This window comes from Sinocyclocheilus rhinocerous, unplaced genomic scaffold (genome assembly GCF_001515625.1).
Source record: "Sinocyclocheilus rhinocerous isolate Xijiao unplaced genomic scaffold, SAMN03320098_v1.1 scaffold2938, whole genome shotgun sequence".
Classification (NCBI taxonomy): domain Eukaryota; kingdom Metazoa; phylum Chordata; class Actinopteri; order Cypriniformes; family Cyprinidae; genus Sinocyclocheilus; species Sinocyclocheilus rhinocerous.
The window spans coordinates 126,919-149,144 of NW_015638564.1; the positions used below are offsets into that span (position 1 = coordinate 126,919).

General features: G+C 35.1%; 1 protein-coding gene across 1 annotated transcript in view; it reads left to right on the forward strand.

The window, feature by feature from the left end:
* Positions 1-22,226, forward strand: part of LOC107749706 (janus kinase and microtubule-interacting protein 3-like) — a 35,699-nt gene that overhangs the window by 3,644 nt on the left and 9,829 nt on the right. Inside the window, exons 2-9 of the mRNA XM_016564850.1 lie at positions 7,754-8,014; positions 10,885-11,379; positions 12,409-12,588; positions 12,739-12,852; positions 14,405-14,551; positions 16,833-16,907; positions 18,825-18,953; positions 21,798-21,923. Coding sequence (XP_016420336.1) covers positions 7,871-8,014; positions 10,885-11,379; positions 12,409-12,588; positions 12,739-12,852; positions 14,405-14,551; positions 16,833-16,907; positions 18,825-18,953; positions 21,798-21,923 — 1,410 coding nt within the window. The 5' untranslated portion in view covers positions 7,754-7,870. The remainder of the gene's footprint in view (positions 1-7,753; positions 8,015-10,884; positions 11,380-12,408; positions 12,589-12,738; positions 12,853-14,404; positions 14,552-16,832; positions 16,908-18,824; positions 18,954-21,797; positions 21,924-22,226) is intronic.

Genomic DNA, 22,226 nt, shown 5'->3' on the forward strand with positions numbered 1-22,226 from the left:
TGTTTACTTCCTTTTTAATTATATTTTTATTAAATATTTGTTTATTTGTGAAAAGTACTTTGTCATTTAAAGTATAAGCATGTTTATTTTACACATTTACAAATTTCTTAAATATTAAATAAAATAAATAAAATTATATCGTCTTTATATCGGCCACCCTGCTTTCCAAGATATCGGCATCGGCTGTCAAAAAAACAATATCGGTCGACCACTACATTTAGGTACTAATATTCACTTTTTAGGGGGAAATAATGTACAAAGATGTATTTTTGAAAAGGTAATGGCTCAGTGATTGCTTTTGTACTTTTTTTTTCTGAGAGTGTACAATGCTGTAATAAATAAAGTATAAATATGATGTTATGGTATTACCCTGGAATTTTTGTCTGGTTAATTTAACATTCAAATGTGGTTGACCTGGTTGATTATGTCTGAGTCTGACTGTTAAATGCAGGTCTGTAGCCAGTGCTGGACTTACTGTTGTGCTTGTTGGGTTTCTTTACGAATCCTTATTTGATTACATTTTGGTGGGTGGCTTCAATAAGATCCCAGACGTTGCACATTACTGTCACAACCCTCCTTGCCAAACACACTGTAGCATTTAGATTGGCAACACAACTGTTACGCCCTAACAGAACTTAGCGATTGAAACCTGTTCTGCATCTGTATAGAGCTCTTTTACCACATAGACTGAAAGTGTTTAATCTGCTTACTCTAACTCTAAACTGAGAAAGGTTTAAAGCGTATCTCCATAACACAGACTTGTATGGTCACATGCGTTCACCCATGACCAGCGAGCAGCTTCATTAATCTGAATATGCTGAGATAACACACTGCTTTTTCATTCCCCAGCCGTGTAGATTACAACTTTATGTAAGTTCTTAAGATATCAGCGCATTAAAAGTTTCAAAGGTCAGCAGAAATGTTGAACAAGGTAGACGTGTAATCGTTTTCATTCCGTGTCCTCTGGTAGTGGTTTACTTCAGTGAGTTTGGTTTGTTTTCCTAGGGTGGGACATTTGTAAACTTCTTAAGAGTACATTTGTTTTGCATATGCACTATTGGCCTGTATGGAAACAATGTACTGTATGTGGCCCCAAAATGTATTTAAGTCACTTAAGTCACACTTTAAAATGTACTATTTGTGGTTATAATTATGCAGATGCCACTTGGTTTGACATTTCATGTAATGCAATGACATTTTCATGTGTGTCTTAAAGGTGACCTATTATGCCTCTTTCTACTGTACAATATGTAATATAAGTCTCAGGTGTCCCCAGAATGTGTCTGTAAAGTTTCAGCTCAAAATACCCAGGGGCTGTCTTATATCTGCCAGTTTTATTTTAGTATTACTGACACACCATTACAGTTTTTATTCATATTTTTAAATTAGCTTTTAATTGTATATTTTATTGTCATTTTGTTATGTGCTTTCATCATTTGTATTCTTTTTCAAATAATAATATTTCGGTTTATTTTGTTTTTATTTCAATTTAAAGTTTTTATTGTAGTTCAGATTTAGTTTTTATTTATTTATTTACAGTCAGTCATTTTAGTGCTTCAACTTCAGCTTATTTCAGTTAGTTACCAAGGCAACATTTCAGTTTTTTATAGTTTAATTTTACTTTTTTTTAAAATTTAATTTAAAGTTGTTTAATTTGATCTAATAATTATTTTATTTCAGCTTTTTTCAATGAACAAAATGTTTTTAATAACGTTAGTTTTAGTTAACAATAATAACCCTGCACTATCTGAAATACAAGGTTTAAATACCGTATTTGCGAGCACCTCTCTCTTCTCTCTCTGATTTTTTAAGATAAAGACTTTGGAATCTTCCTGTATTTGACTCTTAGCTACTTAATAGTGCAAAATGTGATAAAGTGGCTTTATGTTTTTTTTTTTTAATTTATTATTTTTTTTATAGGGATCTTGACTTTGATGTTTCTCATAAACTTGCGATATCTGCAGACTGTAAACTCTTGTGACTGGCTGGACATCTGGGAGCCAAATGTGTATGTGTGTGTGTGTGTGTGTGTGTGTGTCTGGAGGATATATTTAGCAAATGTTCAACTCATGCAAATGTTCATGATTTTATAAACCCCTGGTTTGCTGTCATTTTGCTTAAGGAAAAATAACATTTTGGAACAGATGACGTAATTGTGAAATGTCATTAATGGTTCAAACTAAGCACTCATTTTCTCCAAGAAGCTGAACTACAATCCAGATCCAGATGTGTTTCAGTGTGTTGTAGACCATATAACAAGTCACCAGTAGTTTTGGTTCTTGCTGTTTTATGCTATTTTCTCCAAAGCTTTGCTGTTGTTCATTCTCAGATAAGAGAGATTTTAGAGTCTCAATCTCTGTGTTAGAGAGCAGTAAAGCTTTTGTGTGTGTTTGTACTCTTGAAGTAGCTCGTTTTTTTTTTCATGTGACAAACAGGTCAAGGTAAACTACTTAATTTAAGGTTAATTAAGTTGTATGGCTTATTCTTTTATAGCGCAATGGTTTATAAAGGAATTTAAAAAGCTCTCCTAACCTGATGCTCTGTGTCTGGCATTTATTTGTATTTATTTGATGCAGTATTAGTACTTAAGGCTCAGCAATAAGATTAACAATAAGTCTGGGAGATTTGGGCAAGTGCATTGTCATTGTCAGTGTCATGCAGTGTCTTGCATTCATTAATGTGTTTTTATGTCTTGCAAACTTACATTTTTTTTTCCTGTGTAGTAAACAGTGTTGATGCAAATATTGCTTTTTGAAATATGTCACCAAGTTGAATTTATTTACAGTAGCTCAATGTGTTTATGAATTTATAGTGGTCATAAGCTCTCCTAACCTGATGCTCTGTGTCTGGCATTTATTTTTATTTATTTGTATTTTTTTGATGCAGTATTAGTACTTAAGGCTCAGCAATAAGATTAACAATAAGTCTGGGAGATTTGGGCAAGTGCATTGTCATTGTCAGTGTCATGCAGTGTCTTGCATTCATTAATGTGTTTTTATGTCTTGCAAACTTACATTTTTTTTTCCTGTGTAGTAAACAGTGTTGATGCAAATATTGCTTTTTGAAATATGTCACCAAGTTGAATTTATTTACAGTAGCTCAATGTGTTTATGAATTTATAGTGGTCATAAAGTTACAATTCAATATTGTTTAAATATGATTACAAAAAACAAACAAACAAAATCAAAAATGCAATCAAAATTATTCAACTCCCTTGATCTGCAACATGTTTTTCTGCAAACAACAAAATTCTATGAAAACAATTAAACCAAGGTCTCAGTAAACTGTTATAGAACATTTCTTAATACACACTCAAATGATCTGAGAACATTTGGGAAGGTAAAGTTGATGAAAAAAATCAGATTGGTTCTAAACTTCCATGTGCATAATTATTCAACCCCCACATTTTGTTCAGAATCTTTTATTCTTTATAACCTCCAATAAACGCTGCCTGTAAGTGCTTAGAAGCCTTTGTCACTTCTCTTCTGCAATCTTGGCCCATTCCTCACTTGAAAAAGCAAACATTTAGGAAGGTAAAGTTGATGAAAAAAATCAGATTGGTTCTAAACTTCCATGTGCATAATTATTCATTTTGTTCAGAATCTTTTATTCTTTATAACCTCCAATAAACGCTGCCTGTAAGTGCTTAGAAGCCTTTGTCACTTCTCTTCTGCAATCTTGGCCCATTCCTCACTTGAAAAAGCCTCCAGATCACTGATAATTTCATTACCACTGCTTTATTCAAATTCCACCAAATATTTTAAATAAGATTTAAATCTGAAGACTGAACAGGCCACTCAAGAGCATTCTAGAACCGTTCCCTGAACCAAGAATAATTGGATTTGGATGTATACTTTGAGATGGCTATCCTGCAGGAAAGTCCATTGATCGTCAAGCTTCAGTCTCTGCACCAAAGACATCACAATCATTGCCAAAATGGCCTGATACTTGACTACAGTCAAGATTTCCACTTCCTGCAACAGCACAACACCCCATAACAATAACGGTCCAACTCAATGTTTGACTATGGAAATGGTGTTCTTCTGCTTATAAGCTTTGCGATTCTTGCAGGCATACCGCTGATCTATGGGTCAAAAGTTTCAGTTGGGTCACATCATTGCATAAAACATTCTTCCAGAACTCCAGAGGTCTATCCAAATTAATTCTAGCATATTCAAGCCAGCCTTGTACGTTCTTCTTGGTCAAAAGTTGCATGCATTTGGCGAGGTGTCCTGACATGAAGGCCATGCTCATTTAGTGTTCTTCTTATACTCTACATTGAAATGTTGCTTCCTCCTTTCATCAGGTCATCGTTGCAAGTCTTTGTCAGTAAATTTAGATTTTTTTTACAGTTGCTCTGAATGATCAAACATTTTATTCCTCCTGATGATATTGTGCTTTTTCTGTAACACCCTCAAAGGTTTTCTGGTACAACAGCTTTTAAAGTTATGCATAAGGCTGCTAGCTCTGTCACTAGTTTCTTCTTGTAGCCACAGACTGTATAACTTAATAAAACAATTGATTCTCTATAGCTTTTGGTAAAGCTCTTTTGACTTGCCCATATTTGCCTCTCAACTTCAGCTCATTCATGGGCTAAATTTATGTTTTGTCATAGAGTTTCCAAAGGCTTACTCGTGTTTTAACACAATTTTGTGCCCTAACATACAAACAAGTGACTTAAAAACAGCAATGTTGAATAATTATGACATAGCTGTATTACAAAAAAAAGTTATAATAATAAATCCTGTAATTCAAAAATATTACATTATATATTGCCATTATAACATTTAATATACCATACAATTGTCATAGATGCACAAAAAAATGGATCTTCAGAAAAGCTTACATTTGAAAATTATTACAATGCATAATTTTGTAACAACTTTGATTGCAAGTGTATATGTTGTATGTATTATATACTGTATATGTCAATCAGAAAAAAATTATACAAAAACTGTTGCAGGGGTGGTACATTTTTTTGGCCTAAAGGGTGTGTATTAGTACCTTATTATATAAATGATACATATTCGTTCCTTTTGATAGGTGGGGGCAGTTAAAACAATAGCAGGGCATTCTGAACTATGGGCCTAACTGGAAATATAGCAGAAAAAAAAACTGTTGAGCCCAACAATATCAAACCATAGACAATATCAGGCAGATTTAAAAAGTCACTAGCACAAAAGCAGGTGGCTGACTTGATCAAATGCACATTACCTGTGTTCCTGATTTGAAAGAGTTCTGCTCACCAAGCTTACTCTGAGCTTTATAGGTTGATTAGTGATACTGGAAAGGCTGATTAATTAGTTAATATTTAGCCATTTAAAGTTGATCAGGTGAAAGTGTCTCCTGATAATTGTGCCGGATTATTTACAATAATTAAAAGAAGTAATCAGTTAATCTAGTGCTAGTTTCAAAATCTATTGCACATTTTCTGTATTACAATATTGTGTAGTAAATTGTAAGTAAATATTAATGTAAATAAAATAAGTGTTAAAATACAGCTGCAAGCAGCGATGATCCCGGTGGCTTCAAGAAAACAATGTACAGCAGTCAAATGCATTTAACCCTCTGGCAGTCTGGTTGTTGAGTTACAGCAATGAAAGGGTTACACACAGAAATGGAAGGATATATAAAGCTTTAATGATCTGTACGAATGTTTTAAATGATTATAATGATCTATAAGCATTTGTGAATGCTTATAATTGACAGTACAGTACATATTAACTGATTTTATGCATGTATTTATCATTTGTACTGATAGAAACAGACAGAAAAAGGATTAGGTATAAATTATTTCTTATGCTATGACTCCATCTAGTCCATCCAGCTTTAGTATTACAGTCTTCATCCATCCGTTGAAATGTCTGATAGTTTATAGTTCTGCATATGTAAAACGTTTTGAGTAGTTTGAACAATGCATTTTAAAGATGTAAGACAATTCCTGTTTTCTTTTTTGCCCTTACTTTAATAAATCGCTATGGCAATACCGTTTGAGATATCCAAAAATACATTCTTACATATAATACATCCTTAGTGTTTTTGTTTCATATAGACAAAGTTTGGTGCGAATCGTATTATTACAATTGGTGTAGTATATAGGGGAAAAATACTAAAGTTTGAAGTGTAGCCATGGCAACAGTATTTAAGATATCAAGAATCCCTTCACAGTTTTACATCTGCCTTGTTAAGCAAATGGACTGAAAATAAGAGAGTGATTTTAAAGCAATCTGAAAATGATGCCTCCTGCTGCGTGTTGTTGTTGTTGCACTTAAACTTTGACTCACAATAGTCACATCTATGTGTCAGACTCCTTCAAGGAACAAACTGCTGAAGTGTCATCAAAATCAGACAATGTATGCTGAAGTTATAACACACTTCCTGTTTCTTCTTTTTTTGCTATAAATTTGTTGCCCTAATTTGTTAGACCTATAGTACCATTGAAAAGTTTGGTGATGATAAGTTTTATATTTAAAAAAAAAAGTCTCTTGTCTTATGCTCGCCAATGCTGCATTTATTTGATCAAAAATACAGTAAAACATTATTATAATATTGTTAAATATAATTACAATTTAAAATAACTTTAACCAATTTATTCCTATGTTGGCAAAGCTAAATTTTCAGCAACCATTTTCCAGTCTTCAGTGTCACTTGATCATTAAGAAATCATTCGCTGATTTGCTTATTATTATCAATGTTGAAAACCGTGATGCATTTTTAGTATTCTTTGAATAGAAAGTTAAAAAGAACAGGATTATTTTTTTAATAGTAATATTTTTGTAACAATATAATAGTCTTAAAGGGGTCATATGATGTTGCTAAATAGAACATTATTTTGCGTATTTGGTGTAATGAAATGTGTTTATGCGGTTTAAAGTAAAAAAAACACATTATTTTCCACATACTGTACATTATTGTTTCTCCTCTCTGCCCCACCTTTCGGAAACGTCGATTTTTAACAAAGTTCTTTTTTGACAAAGATCATCGATCTGAAAAGCGAGGTGTGCTCTGATTGGCCAGCTATCCAGTGCGTTATGATTGGCCGAATACCTCAAGCTCATATGACCCCTTTAAGTGTCACAATTTAATGCATCTTTGTTGCTTTTGACCTGTAGTGTATTTCTTCTCATTTAGATGTCATTTGTTATATTGCCCATCAGCCACACTACTCTCTCTCTCTCTCTCTCTCTCTCTCTATATATATATATATATATATACTGTATATACACATATATATACATATGCATTGTCACATACACACACACACACACACACACACACACACAACAACAACAGCAACAACAAAAAGTGGTTGGTTGACGACTATTTTTGGCCATATAGTGATTGTTGCGTCTATTGTCACGTAATACCATAAGACACCACTAGATGGAGGCACAAACATGCAAAATATGTCTGAGCCAAATTCCAGTGAACAAATCAGTAGCCCCTCACTGCAGAACACAAGGCATGGTTGGAGCCACATCTAGGGGGTGGAGACGGGTAGGTTTAGGTATATGTAAGGTGGGAGGAGTTGGATCTGGATCCAACCACGCCCCCTGGATCTTGTGTTCTGCAGTGAGGACCATCTCGAACAAATGGCACATGTGAGTGTTCAGATCCGTATGTGTAAGATATGTCAGTGTTGACTGTAGTTTGTGTGCATGTGTAAGGGGAACACCCTTGCTACTGAGTGGAACAACTGTGTGTGCAGTCACTTTGGATGCTGAACTCACAGACCGACCCTTTCTGTTTCCAGCAGGAGAAGAGGAAGATGCCAGTGACGGTGTGGTCGATTTCCAGTGTTACAAAAGGTTTAGAGTGAGATTTGACTGTGGAAGTGTGGATTTGACTGGTGAATCAGCATTTGTGGAGGATGGCTGCAACTACGCCCACATCAGCCCCGCCTCCCAAAAAGAGCAGAGGAAAACAGGAAATAGAAACTCTACAGGCAGCCAATGAAGAACTGAGGAGCCGATTGAGTGACTTGCAAAATGAACTGCAACAGGAAAGAGGCAAGGTACGCCCAATCTGATTTTGTGCACTAGTAGTACTTCAAATCCTAAAAGTATATTTAAAACATTTCTTAATTGGAGATAATATAATATTTAATAACATAAAAAGGCCATTTAAGTGCTTAAAGAGACACTTTCATGGCACTTAAGTACACTTTTAAAAGGTACACTTTGTAATCATGCCAAATTAAAAGTTTTTCTTTTACATTGCATTTTAAACTATTATGTTTAATAATCTTTTGTCTTGCTTTAAAGAAATACATTAACTTGATTAGAATTTTATTGTAATGCTATTCAATAATACATTTCTAGTCAACATATTTTAAAATGAAATTGAAACTAAACCGCAACTTCATCATTACAAATGTGTAATTACAAATATATATATAAATGCATGACATACACGTTTCAATAGAAATAACAATAAAGTATATTTTAGTTTAACATAAATGCTTGTTAGTACATTTAGCAGAACACTTTAACCATACAAGACAGTAGAAGTAATTATGAAATTTCATATAAAGATGTACTTAAGTCATACTTAAGTCAAAATAGCAATATGCAATTACAGGAAGTGTGCGAAATCATTAAAAGAATATGTGCAAGTGCAGACTTTTTTTAAGAGGACCTGTCTCCATTATTATGCTGCAGTTGATGAAATCTGATCTGTTTTTTTTTTCAGACAGAGTTGTTAGTGTCCAGTACATCAGTTGCCATATTAATGACATAAGTATCAGTACAATACCAGGAGGCACAAGTTATGATTTGTGAAAAGAGAGGACTGGAAAACTGGAAATTTGTGCTCTTCTCATGTTTATTTATGACATCTCAGTGTGATCCAGAAAACATAATCCGGAGCTATTAATGTTTTTCAGACATGTAAGCATTCATAATCGCTCACAAATTCATGAATCCCAAAATATCCCAAAATCCATCACCAATCTGAGCAGTAATTTGTGCCAGTGGTTGCTTCATGGCCATAATGAGTAGAAGAGATAACATGCCACACCCTCTGGAAGCGTCAAACAATGGGACAGCTTAACACTGCTGGAAAACCAGGATAGATGTGGCAGTTTATGGGAATTATTTCACATTATCAAATGATGCAAACATGGTTTTAGACCTGTAAAATAAATCAAATCAAACAATGTTTTTACACGGAGCTTAAATGCAAAACTAGTTTGGTACATTTCATTCCTTCTAGCTCATTGCTTGCGCACTATGTTTTGTCCCTCTCTCTAAACCATTATAAAACCCTGAAGGTTATAAAATATTGATGGAATATGAAGACATTTGCTAATGGTGGAAACAACGTCTGGAGAATATGTGCCAAGTGCCAAAGAGCTAGGCACAAATCCGGTCAGTAAATTTAAGAGGATGGAGGTCTGCGAGAATAATGGACAGTTCAATATACGTTTTCTAATTATGCCCTACTCTATGCAAGTCAAGTTAATTTTACAACACAATGGTAATTCAAAGTGCTATTCATTTAAAAATCATTAGTTTGAAGCACCTTCATAAACACTTCAATCTATCTGGCTGAGTTTGATTCGAATGAAAGGGGTGATCTGAAGTAATCTGATTGATAGGAAACAAAAATAAGCATGTGAATGCTTAAATAAGTCTGTCTTCAAAAATTTTGTGATGCGTATGTTTACTGGAAACTTTTATTATAAGATCTGTTTGCATACGTTTTATGTACAGTGTTTTTTTTTTACATTTATTTACATCTTATGTTTTGGTCAGAGAAGGAGGCGATATTTACTAAATATTTACTAAAAAAAAAGCTCTTCTGACATGTTTGTCAGCCTTCCTTTTAGGCATGTCATCAAGGCAAAATGACAAGTATACTCACGGCAGCTCCAGTGACATCGAGGTGGCTTTCTTCACTTCTCAGCGCGACGACTGGACACTGCTCATGCGCTGATGTTTTGTTCAGAATACATGTAATGCACATGTAAAAGAAAATGTGAATCAGGTTTCAGTCTAGGGTTCATATAAACGGAACTTTCAGAATCTGGAATCGGATTGGATTCATTTGGATATACGAAAAGTGGTGCAAGCTTGCCAACTAAGGTGTAGTAAGAGCACAGGGAAAAGCAGTGTTTTCAGTCTGGACTTGCCTTTGGGGCATATCTGACTTCTGGAAGCTTATTCCAGCTGCAGACACTCGATCCTGATGATCTGAGAGGTCTATCAGGTTCTTTTACTCTGCAATGTATGTACAGTAAGGCAGAGGCTCTAAAATATTTCAGGTTAACACATTAATTTAAAGTGACAGTTACACATATGCATGTACCATAGTAATGATGATAAATTATAGGATTATATCAAGTAACTAATCCTAAACCAAACTGTAACCCTATAGAAAGTGCATGTAGTTAATTAATATTACTCAGTACTTATTTGTGTAGTTACACTGTTTCAATGACACCTTAAAATAAAGTATAACCTATTTCAGCCTGTTCATTGAGAGTATATATCTGTGTAAATAATTTGGACAGAATATTTTTGTCGTTTTTGAGACATTTACATGTTAAAAACTTTTAAACATTTTTAAAAAATACATTATTTTAATAATACACTCTAAAAAATGCTGGGTTGTTTCAACCCAACGTTGGGTCAAATATGGACTAACCCAACCGTTGGGTTAAATTTTTACATTCAATTTTTAACCCAAAAGTTGGGTTAGTCCATATTTGACCCAAAGTTGGGTTGAAACAACCCAGCATTGTTTAGAGTGTACCTTAGTAATCAGATTGAAGAAGTAATGGGAATTCGTTGGTAAACTTGTGACATTATGAGAACCTTAATGTGAATGCCAATGTTCGCCTTGATTGGTGTCAGTGTACACACCTTGTCTCTCAATTTGTAGGTGGGCAAATTACGGGAACGTTTGCAAGAGTTACGGGCCCAACGAGAGACTGAGCAGCACAAGCACTCGGTCACACTCACTGAACTCCGCGTCAAGCTCCATGAGGAGAAGCAGCGAGAGGTGGCGGCCACACGAGAGAGCCTGTCTCGGCAACACGAGACCGAGCTGGCCCGGGCGGCACGACTCCGCGAGACAGAACTGTCCCGGCTTCAGGCGCTGGTGTGTATTTTACGGGACGGAGCCAGCAGCGAGCTACGTAATGCCCTGAAGGAGGAGGCACGAGAGGAGGCCCGCAGGAGCTACGAGGCAGAGAGACTCAGGCTCACGCAGGAGCTGCAGGAGGCGAAGACGTTGCGGCGGCAGGCAGAGGAGGCGCTGTCCAATGCTGTGCAGGCCGACAGAGCCAAAGCTGCCGATCTCAGGGTGGCCCATCAAGCTCATCAGGAAGAGATTCAGAGAATCAAACGCGAGAGCGAGAGAGAAATCCGGAGACTGGTAAGAAGGATGGAAGGAGTTAATTTAAAAAAGTTCAGGTGAATGTCACCACATAGAATTGTAAAAACAATGGCTGATAGTTCCGCTCCAGTCTCAAGCCATTGGTTGAATCAGTGTGGCTGCTCCGGATCAAACAAACAAAGACACAGTGGGGAACCAACCTACAAATGTTTATACTTACATACTTATAAAGTTGTCTCTGCGTATTAAGCTTGAATAGAAGAGAAAATATTGACATGCATCACCTTTCAAATATCGACTAAGTTGATAATTAATGTATAAAAGCCCTCAAAATCAAAAACCTCATTCCTTATATCAATCAGTCACAAATAGTGTTTCATATGACAAAGAACAAATAGACAGGATTTAAGTTTTTTTTGCACCGATTTGATATTAGCGCCCTTATAATTAAAGACATGTGTTCAGTATATCATCAAATTATTGGCCAGACCAAAAGCTTATTTTTTTGATATACATACATTTTTTAAACAGTTTATGTATAATACCATTCAAAGGGTGGGTTTTTTTTTAAATGGTTTTGTTTATTGTGAAATATTATTACAATTTTAAATATCTGTTTGCTATTTGAATGTATTTCAAAATGTAATTTATTCCTGTAATTGCAAAGCTGAATTTGCAGCTTTCAGCTTCATAACTTCGGTCTTCAGCGTCACATATCATTCTAATATGTTGATTTGGTGCTCAAGAAACATTTCTTATGATCTCAATGTTGAAAAGAGTTGTGCTGCTTCATATTTTTCAGGATTCCTTGATGAATAAAAAGTTCAAAATAACAGCATTTATTTGAAATAGAAAGATTTTGTAACATTGTAAATGTCTTTACTGTCAAAAATCTAAATCTTAAAACAAAAATCTTACTGGCCCAAACCCTTTCAAGTTTTTATATATTTATGTATGCATTAGTAGGAATTACCTACTACAAGATTAGTACAGCAGCTAGACCTGAAGGAAGGAAATTTTGTGAATTGGACCACAAAAAGCATGAACTCAAATGTGTGTTTGTGTCAGATGGACGAGTTGAAGAGCAGAGATCGTGTGGTGCAGTCACTGGAAAAAGAGCTGGGTGTGCAGGCGGGACAGACACAGCGTCTACTGCTGCAGAAGGAGGAATCAGAGCGGCATTATGGGAGTCCGAAGAGAGAGGTGGCGCCATTCCTCGGGGAAAACACAGACTCTGTCAATAACCAGGTTTGTTCTGTTCTGCGATCAGAAACATCTGACAAAAAGCTTTTATATCATCAGGACCATTAACATTCATGTTGGACTAACATGACGAGAACTTTTTCCTGCATGATGAACTTTGCCATCACACAATAAAGTATGTTTATCCACTCATAGGACGCGGATGAGAGGGATGTACGGAGGTTTCAGCTGAAGATCGCTGAGCTGCAGGCAGTCATCAGGAAACTAGAGGACAGAAACACCCTGCTGTCAGATGAGAGAAATGAACTGGTACATATACATACACTCTCGACAAACTAAGGGCAAAAGTCATATAGGAATTTATCTAATAGGATCTTATCTGAATCATACACTGTAAAATATCCTGTTAAAGGGATAGTTCACCCAAAAATGAAAATTGTCATTATTTACTGATTATTTTCATTATTTACTCTATTTATTTATGAATTCTGAGAGCTCTCTGACCCTCCCATAGACAGCAATGTAATTACCACGATCAAGGTCCAGAAACGTAGCAAGGAGATCTGTAAAATAATCCATGTGACATCAGGGGTTCAACCGTAATATTACGAAGCTACGAGAATACTTTTTGTACGCAAAGAAAACAAAAAAAACGACTTTATTCAACATTTCGTCTCCTCCGCGTCACCCTTAGCGCCATTTTGGAGAGTGTCCACTGAACGTAAACAGGGTATGCTGTTCTGAGTCAGCTGCGTCACGCGGATGCGTTGTTTTCGTTCAAATCAAGGCGTAAACAATGTAAAAAACCGTATCCACGTGATGCTGCTGACACAGAATAGTATACGCTGTTTACGTTCAGTGGATACTCTCCAAAATGGCACCAGGGGAGTTAAAAATGGCAGCTGTTATTGCCAAAAATTCAGTGTAAAAATTACTGTGACAATGTTTCAGTAATAGGATGGAATATTGGTGGCTGTATGTATATTTTACAATTTATAACCGAATATTTCATTAAGTGATATAATGTTAATATACCAAGCAACTCGAACTACCAAAATATTTTGCAAAATGTACCGATAACCAGGTGGTACAATAGAAAGCCCACATGATGAATCCATCACAAATGGCCTGATCATAAACATGGCCGTATTGCCGATGCGCAGGGTGATGCAGACAAAGCACCATCAGGGTAACACATTATACTAAAATAATGCAATAATCATTAACTAAAAAACACAAAGCATTACTGTTAACATAAATATAAAGAAACAAATCGTAAAATATAATCATATGTGGTGTGTCACAAAGGGAACTTTGTCGTGTGACTTCTGGGAATGTCCTTTTACCCTTTTTTCATAGTAAATTATATGGTAATTAATAGTTTTTTCTTCTAAAAAACATACATTTGACAATACTTTGCAGTAAAATTACATGTGATGTTAAACCGTTTACAGTTTTTCAACAGTTTTTTAACTGTAATAGTGAAAGATTATTGGGAACAATGTTTTAAATCTGTGATTTTCAACTGGTTTAGCTTCATGACCCAGATTATATATCATGTACCAAACCTGCATTTAGTGTATTATACTGTATATATTATTTAACCTGCATCTTCTCCTCTGTTAATTTATCATAATGATGAATGATTATATGGTTAGTTGTATTTTATTGTTTGCATTTGGCATTATCATTTTCACTGCTGACCTCTCACGCACTAAAGCCACTGTTCTCAAAAGATTTGTATTTTGTGTTGTAAAAATCTGTAAGATAATTTTCATAAGATCCGTATGGAAATCCCAATTGTAGTTTAGCACAAATGTCTTGCATTCTGTATGTAGATCAGTCTCTCTCTGTCATACAGCTGAAACGAGTGCGAGAAACAGATGCAGAGATAAAGCCTCTTATGGAGAAGAATAAACGGCTGAATAAAAAGAATGAAGAGCTGCTGCAGACTCTACAGCGCATGGAGGACAAACTGAAGACACTCAGTAGAGAGAACGCAGAACAGGTTTGTTGTTAAAGGAAAAACGGAAAATTATGGGAAATAATGTAGGACAGGACATAATTTTAATAATCAGGATTTGATTGTCTCAGCTGTTGTTACATTATCAGAAAGGAAAATTTGTCTCCGAAGGCAAGGCAAGTTTATTTATATAGCACATTTCAAAATATCTTAAAATTCTTAAATCAAGATACTTTTACTAGATAAGCCAAATGACTTAAGATATTTAGTCTTGCTTCCAGGGGAAAAAACTAAATTAATAATTTTATTCAGCACGTGAAGAAAGTTATTACATTTTAATAAGTATTTTTATTCAGAATTCATTTAATAAACATTGAACATTTGTACTTAATGGCTTTTGAAAACCTTCTAGAGTTATTTAGCCAAGAATAACAATTAACTACGTTAGCTAAAAAAAATAAAATAAATAAAAGGCCGGAACTGCTTTTCTGACTGATATGACACAACCAATGTTAACCATTTGTGCATTCTCTAACACACATATTTTAGATTCACAATTCATTTAAAAGCCTCTGGTGTGTACGCTTGTAGAGCGGGAGAGATAGAGGTTTCCCCGGTAATGGCTGTAATCTAATAAGTGCTGTGCTCACAAACACTGCTCAGGCATTACACGCAAGATGAAATGAAAATGACATCCATAATTTTCTGAAGACAGTCGGTTTCCTTCAGAAATACAGTGATATAAAAACACCCGCACCGGGTTTCGACTTTGACACGTGCAGTGCTCATGTTTATTCAACGAAGTCAAAGCCTTTTGGAAAATCTATTTGTGGGGGTCAGTTTTGATACTGTGGCGGGCCGCCACAAGTTAAATCAATGTATGGGAAACACTGAAGATCTAAATATTAAAATGAAACTTAGCTGCTTGAACTCTTTCATTTGATCTGGGTGTCTGTCTTTAAAGTGTTTGTTAGTTTGGTGTGTTTCCTCCTTTTGATGTCTCCACGTCTCAGTGCTTTTATGAAGAGAGCGCATCTGCACACCTTTCGGATAGCGCATCAAGAACCGGGTTGACCGGGTTCTCGGTACCACTGGTACTTAAAAAAACCTGGTACCGTAACGTTTTCATTTTTTTAGTACCGACTTTGTACCGAAGTACCCGGTCTTTTGACAACACTAGTGTGTGCACTCGGTGTACTTATTCTCTAACTGGTCTCACCCTGTAATTATTTGTGTTTGGTAATCAGCGCTGTGTCTGTTAATTAGTTTGTTTACTTCATTAAAGCAAAGCCTAATTAAAAATGAATTTCAGCATCACTCTCATTTTCTCTTCCCCTCCCTCATGACGTCTGTTAACATGCATGCTGATAATTCAGTATTGCCAGCATCAGAGTAGTATTGCATGTGACAATGTTTACATGCACTACCGTTCAAAAGTTTTATCTATCTATCTATTTATTTATTTGGTCACACTTTATTTTAAGATCCAATTCTCGCTATTAACAAAACATTAACTACGAGTTTTGCCTCAATTTGCTGCTTATTAATAGTTAGTAAGGTAGTTGTTAGGTTTAGGTATTGGGTGGGATTAGGAATGTAGAATATGCTCATGCAGAATATGTGCTTTATTAGTACTAATAAACAGCCAATATGTTAATAATAGGCATGCTAATAAGCAACTAGTTAATAGTGAGAATTGGTCCCTATACTGTACTAAAGTGTTAGCCATTTATTTTAAGACATTCAATTTTTTAATACCTTTATTCAGAAAGGGTGCATTGAATTGATCAAATGTGGCAGTAAATACTTTATTAATATACAATATATTTCTATTTGAAATTAAAGCTTTTCTTTCAAACTTTCTATTCATTAAAGAATCCTGAATAAATGTATCATGTTTTCCACAAAAGTCATCATTGAGAATAATAATAATTTTTTTTGAGTACCAAATCAGCATATTAGAATGATTTCTGAAGATCATGTGACACTGAAGACTGGAGTAATGATTCTGAAAATTCAGCTTTGTCATCACAGAAATAAGTAATATTTTAAAATATATTAAAACAGCTATTTTATATTATAATAATATATCTCAGTATTACTGTTTTTATTTAATTTTTTAATCAAGTAAATGCAGCCTTGGTGAGCATAAGAGACTTTCAAAAACATAAAAAAATTTTTAAAAAAAACTTTTGAACGGTAGTGTAAACTTGTTGACCTGTAGCATTCATACTTGATTAAATGTGAAATGAAACGTACTCCTTGAATGTGCTGCTGAATGATGATTCTGAGTTGTGTGTTTTTGTGTTTTATTTAATGTAATGTCTGGATGTGCTTTCAGGAACGGGACAGGTTGATAATCAACAAAAAGAACAGGCGAAAAAACATCAAGTTGCCCAAGGTGAGCTGATCCTCTCATTCATAGAATTATCTTGAACCATATTTGGAGTCTCTTTGATGGAAGTTTTGCTCTGGTTACTTTCTCTTTTCTTTAAAGCATATGGACACTGTCGCTAAGCAACTGTCTCCTCTGAGGAGTGTGTGTGTGTGTGTGCGCGCATGTGTGTGTTTCTTCATGTGTGTGCTGGTTACACTGGTACATTAATTGGCCTCTCGAGACCTCTGAGTCCAGCCAAGTTCTTTTTTCTTTCTCATGCTTTCACCAGCTTAACAACACTTAAACAGTCTCTGGTTTCTTTCTTTTTTTGCCTAAAAGGTTAAGCCAGTCATCCAAACAACTAAAAACCCTATTTTCACAATGCAAAAGTCTATAAACGCAGTTGCAATGTCACTGTCCTTCAGAGTTTGCGTATGTTTGGGTTTACTTCACTGTATTTTTGATACAAAATTATCCATTTTTTTGTTAGCTAAATCTGACAAAACCTTGTTTGGGAACATTTGAGGATGTCCTGAATTGAAAAAAAAAAACATTACTAAATAAATAAAATAATATTTTATTTTATTCTAAAAATGGTTGAGCTTGGGTAACTAATATATGAAGTAATTAATATGTAAAGCTTATTATGATTAGCTTTATACTGTATATGGTACTGCATGTTCTCATTTAAATGAAGTAAACCTGTGTGTGTGTGTTTGTGGCGTTGTGGGGTGGGGTTTAGTTGTTCGTTCTCAAGAACCGTTGCTATGGAGGTGGAGTCAGTGGACTTGACTATAAATTCACGCAAGAGAGAAGCATCAAGAGATTACCATAACACAGGCTTTAACACACACATTTGTAACTCTCATTTCCTGTGAACACTGAGGAAGATGATGCTGGTTAAAGAGGTTAAAAGGATATACCGCATACCATGACACTGGACTGAGGAGCACAAATACACATCCAGTATGCCAGAGTACTTCCTGCTGGTGCTGTATCTCTCCATGTTCCTGTGTCTGTGTGCTCTGGTGTGTCTGTATTTCTCTGGCTGTCAGGAGATGACCTACAAACACGATGGTAAGAGCGATTGCATAGTGTATTCAAAGTCAAGTCACCTTTATTTATATAGTGCTTTATACAATACAGATTGTGTCAACGCAGCTTTACAGTGTTAAACGTGTGCTGATAATGCAAAAGGACAACAGAAAACAGTCAGTTTTTCATTTAAAGTTGGTTCATCGTTCATTCAGTGATGTCACAATCCAGCTCAGTTCAGTTCTCTTCAAAAAGTGTCTGTGCAATCAAAGGACATCTGCGTGTCAGTTAAATACTGTACGGTCCATGGAAAGGATTGATTATTCTGGATTTAGAAACAAGGCACACCGTGTTCACAGCATATGTGGGTAGTACTGACAGTATTTGTGATTGTGACTCCCTCATTTTGTAAAAATGAACATTTACAGTAATGCACTTACAGTAAGACACTCCAAAAGGTTTTAAAGCAGAAACGGTCAGGGTCATATTTTTGTTAAATCACTCACACACACTGCTCTTCCTGGGTTGGTCATGTGTTACCATCATAATTTCTGTGAGTGGATATTTTTTTTTTTTGTGTAAACAAAAGAGAGGAGAGGCAAACTGTACTGTTTTATGGTCACTGTAAAAAATAAGTGTAATTTTAACTGTAAAATTTTGTAAAAACGCTACGGGAAAAAAACTGTTAATAGGTTAACAGTAAGTTCCCGTACTATATAGAGGGAAAAACTGTAAAATATCTAACCAGACATTTCATGTAACTACAGAATTTTTTTTACAGTGTATACTTGCGGAAATTGTGTGAAAGTTAAATTGGACTTTAGTTAGGTTAGTAAGTGATTTTATTACACTAGTTTAATGTGAATATGGGTATAATACTTAAGTACTGGCTTCTTTCTTTTTCAGAGGCATGTTGTGGAGACATATTTTGGATTTGACGAAGAATCTGTCGATTCTGAAACGTCATCTCTGACATCATATAACACCGACCGCACAGATCACACCCCTGCCACCCCCGAAGAGGATCTTGAAGATGTATGTCATGCAATAAATTATTTGACAAACCTTAATACCTGCACTGAATACTCTTGCAGCTCGACTACACTACCGTTCAAAAGTTTGGGGTCAGTAAGATTTTTTTTTTTTTTGAAGGATTTCTCTTATGCTCACCAAGGCTGCATTCACGTCATCCAAAATGCAGTAAAAACAGTTATATTGTAGAATATTATTACAATTTAAAATAACCGTTTTATATTTTTATATTTTATAATGTATCATTTATGCTTGTGATGGCAGAACTGAATTTTAGCAGCAATTACTCCAGTTTTCCGTGTCGCATGATCCTTTAGAAATAATTCTAATATGCTGATTTGCTGCTCAAGAAACATTTCTTATTATTATCCATGTTGAAAACAGGTGTGCTGCTTAATATTTTTGTGGAAACTGTGATACACTTTTTCAGGATTCTTTGATGAATAAAACGTTCAAAAGAACAGCTTTTATTTGAAATGGAACCTTATATTAAATTATATTTTTGTAACATTATACTCTAAATGTCATTTTTGAGTAATGTAATGTGTCACTGCTGAATAAAAGTATTAATTTCTTTAAAAAAAAAAAAAAGTAAAGAAAAACTTACTGACCCCACACTTTTGAATGGTAGTACATCCAAACCAAATGCACCAGTTTGAATCTTAATCCTGTTTACATCTCTTAAATCATAGTTTCCTGTGCTGTCCATCAAAGTTCCTGTGAAGATTTACATTTTTTCATCCCCTATAAAAATCCAGTTGTTTAGTGTTTGTGATTCGCTAGTATGTGTAACTTGCTCTGTATGTTTGACATGGATAATACATCAAATAATTTAGCTTATTGAAGAGAAATGTATTATTATTTTTCTAAGTAAGAAACAACCTAGCAACAACCCAGTACAGCTACTTGCTTACTGTCCACTGAACATTTAATTAAGTACTTATATTGAATTCTGAGCAACCACATAGCAATACAACAAAAACAACTCCAAACATTTTAGCAGCCACACAGCAGTATATGAAAACCATTAACACCACCCTAACATTTTGATTATCTTCTGACAGTATAAAACTGTAGTCTGCATATTCATTTCATAAATTTGGCAGCCCTGGAGAGTGTAAACATGGTGTCAAACTTCAGTGTTTGTTTAATTCAAAGCATTCATTTGAATTAGGCTTGTTATTTGGTCAGATGCAGTTAAGTGTTGTGCTCAAGGGACCGTGATGAGGCATCTCAGCTGTTCTCTTGTTCATAAGTGGCCCCTAACCTTCATGTTGTTTACTGAGAGTCAGAGCTAGTTAACGAGGAGCGGGATTATAATCGAGTCATTAACTGCACCGTGAAGACGATCCCATAACAATGTGTTCTTGTAGTGTTCTCAGCTCTCTCGAATATGCTCTTCATTAAATAAGATTTTCTTCACTAAATGTCATAAAAATTAGGCACAAATTTGATTTTGATTTTGATTTTAGTTTACTCACTGAAACTGTTACTAACTCTAAACAGTTGTTTGTTTACAACAAATATTTTATTGTAGCAAAATGTAAACTGTATTGTCGCACAGCTGTATTAAGTTTTATCTGTATATATACAGTGTGCTCACGTAAAGCAATATAAAATACATAGAAAATGTCATCTATTTTATGTGCTTAATTCGACTGTAAGGCATAACAATATTGAAATATTATAAACATTAACATCATGATTTTCTGTAAAACTGCTTTGAAACAATGTGTATTATGTTACAATGTGTATCGTGAAACAATGTGATTCATGATAATTACAGACACTTTTACAGGAATGCACTTTAATTGTATGAAATATAATAGGCCGTATGATACACAAGCAGAAGAAATTGCTGTGTAAATCTTCTGGAAAACCAAATGCGTTTGAACAGTCTGAAATGTTGGTGGGCAAATTGTAAAACTTGCATATATGTTTATTAATATGTTCATGCATATTAATTATGTGACGTCATGCAACCCAGTCCTACCTGATTCAGTGCTTGGTCTTAGTTCACCCCAAAAAAGAACATTTTGTCTTCAAAACGATTTTCCCACTGCAGGCAAGCAAAATCATAACCAAAAAATAGATAGCACAATAATAACCAAAATATGAATCAGACAAACTTGCCTGAGGTTGTCTTGAATTGTTGTGTTTTTGATTTTCAGGAACTACTTAAAGGGATAGTTTACCCAAAAATGAAAATGTGATGTTTATCTGCTTACCCCCAGGGCATCCAAGATGTAGGTGACTTTGTTTCTTCAGTAGAACACATATGATGATTTTTAACTTTAACCGTTGCAGTCTATCAGTCGTATAATGCATGGCAATGGTAACAAAATCTATGAGAGTAAAAAAAACATGCACAGACAAATCCAAATTAAACCCTGCGGCACGTGACGACACATTGATGTCCTAAGACACCAAAAAAATCATCAAATGTGTTCTACTGAAGAAACAAAGTCACCTACATCTTGGATGCCCTGGGGGTAAGCAGATAAACATCACATTTTCATTTTTGGGTGAACTATCCCTTTAACCAATTTTTTCCTTATAATAGTTCACATATAAATGAAAATTCTGACATCATTTTCTTACCGTCATGTTGTTCCAAACCTGTTTGACTTTCTTGGTGCTTGAGTAAACTCCACACCACCTCCCCCAAAACTCTTTGGTTACCAACATTCTTCAAAATATATTATTTTGTGTTCACCAGAAAAAAGTAAGTCCTACAGGTTTGGAACAACTTGAGGGTGAGCAAATGTCTCGTTAAATTGTTTCATATTTTACATTAACAGCTGAAAAACAAATGTGACACATGGAATTGCATTTGTTATTCGTCAGGGCTTTTCCCGAGAGGAGGCGGAGCTGCGATTTCGGCAGCTGACGCGAGAGTACCAGGCACTGCAGCGAGCTTACGCACTTCTGCAGGAGACTACAGGGCCTCTGGACCCTGAGAGACACTGCAGGGTGAGGGCCCATGACGCCAACTCCACAGACGCATGTTTAACCCCACCAACACTGGACATTCTGAAGGATCCTTTTCTTACCACTATTTTTTTGTTTTTGATCTGAATCAAATTGCACCAATGTTTAAATACAATTTAAATGAATTCCAAGACCTTTTCAGAATCTCCTTTGCCCACACTGAAATACCACTCATCTGTTGATCACAGCCAGCATTGTAGCAAGCATGGCCGAAAATTCCTGCCTCAAAAAAAAAAAAAAAGCTACCAAAATTTCAAACATTTGTCATTTGAAATTCTTTTGCAA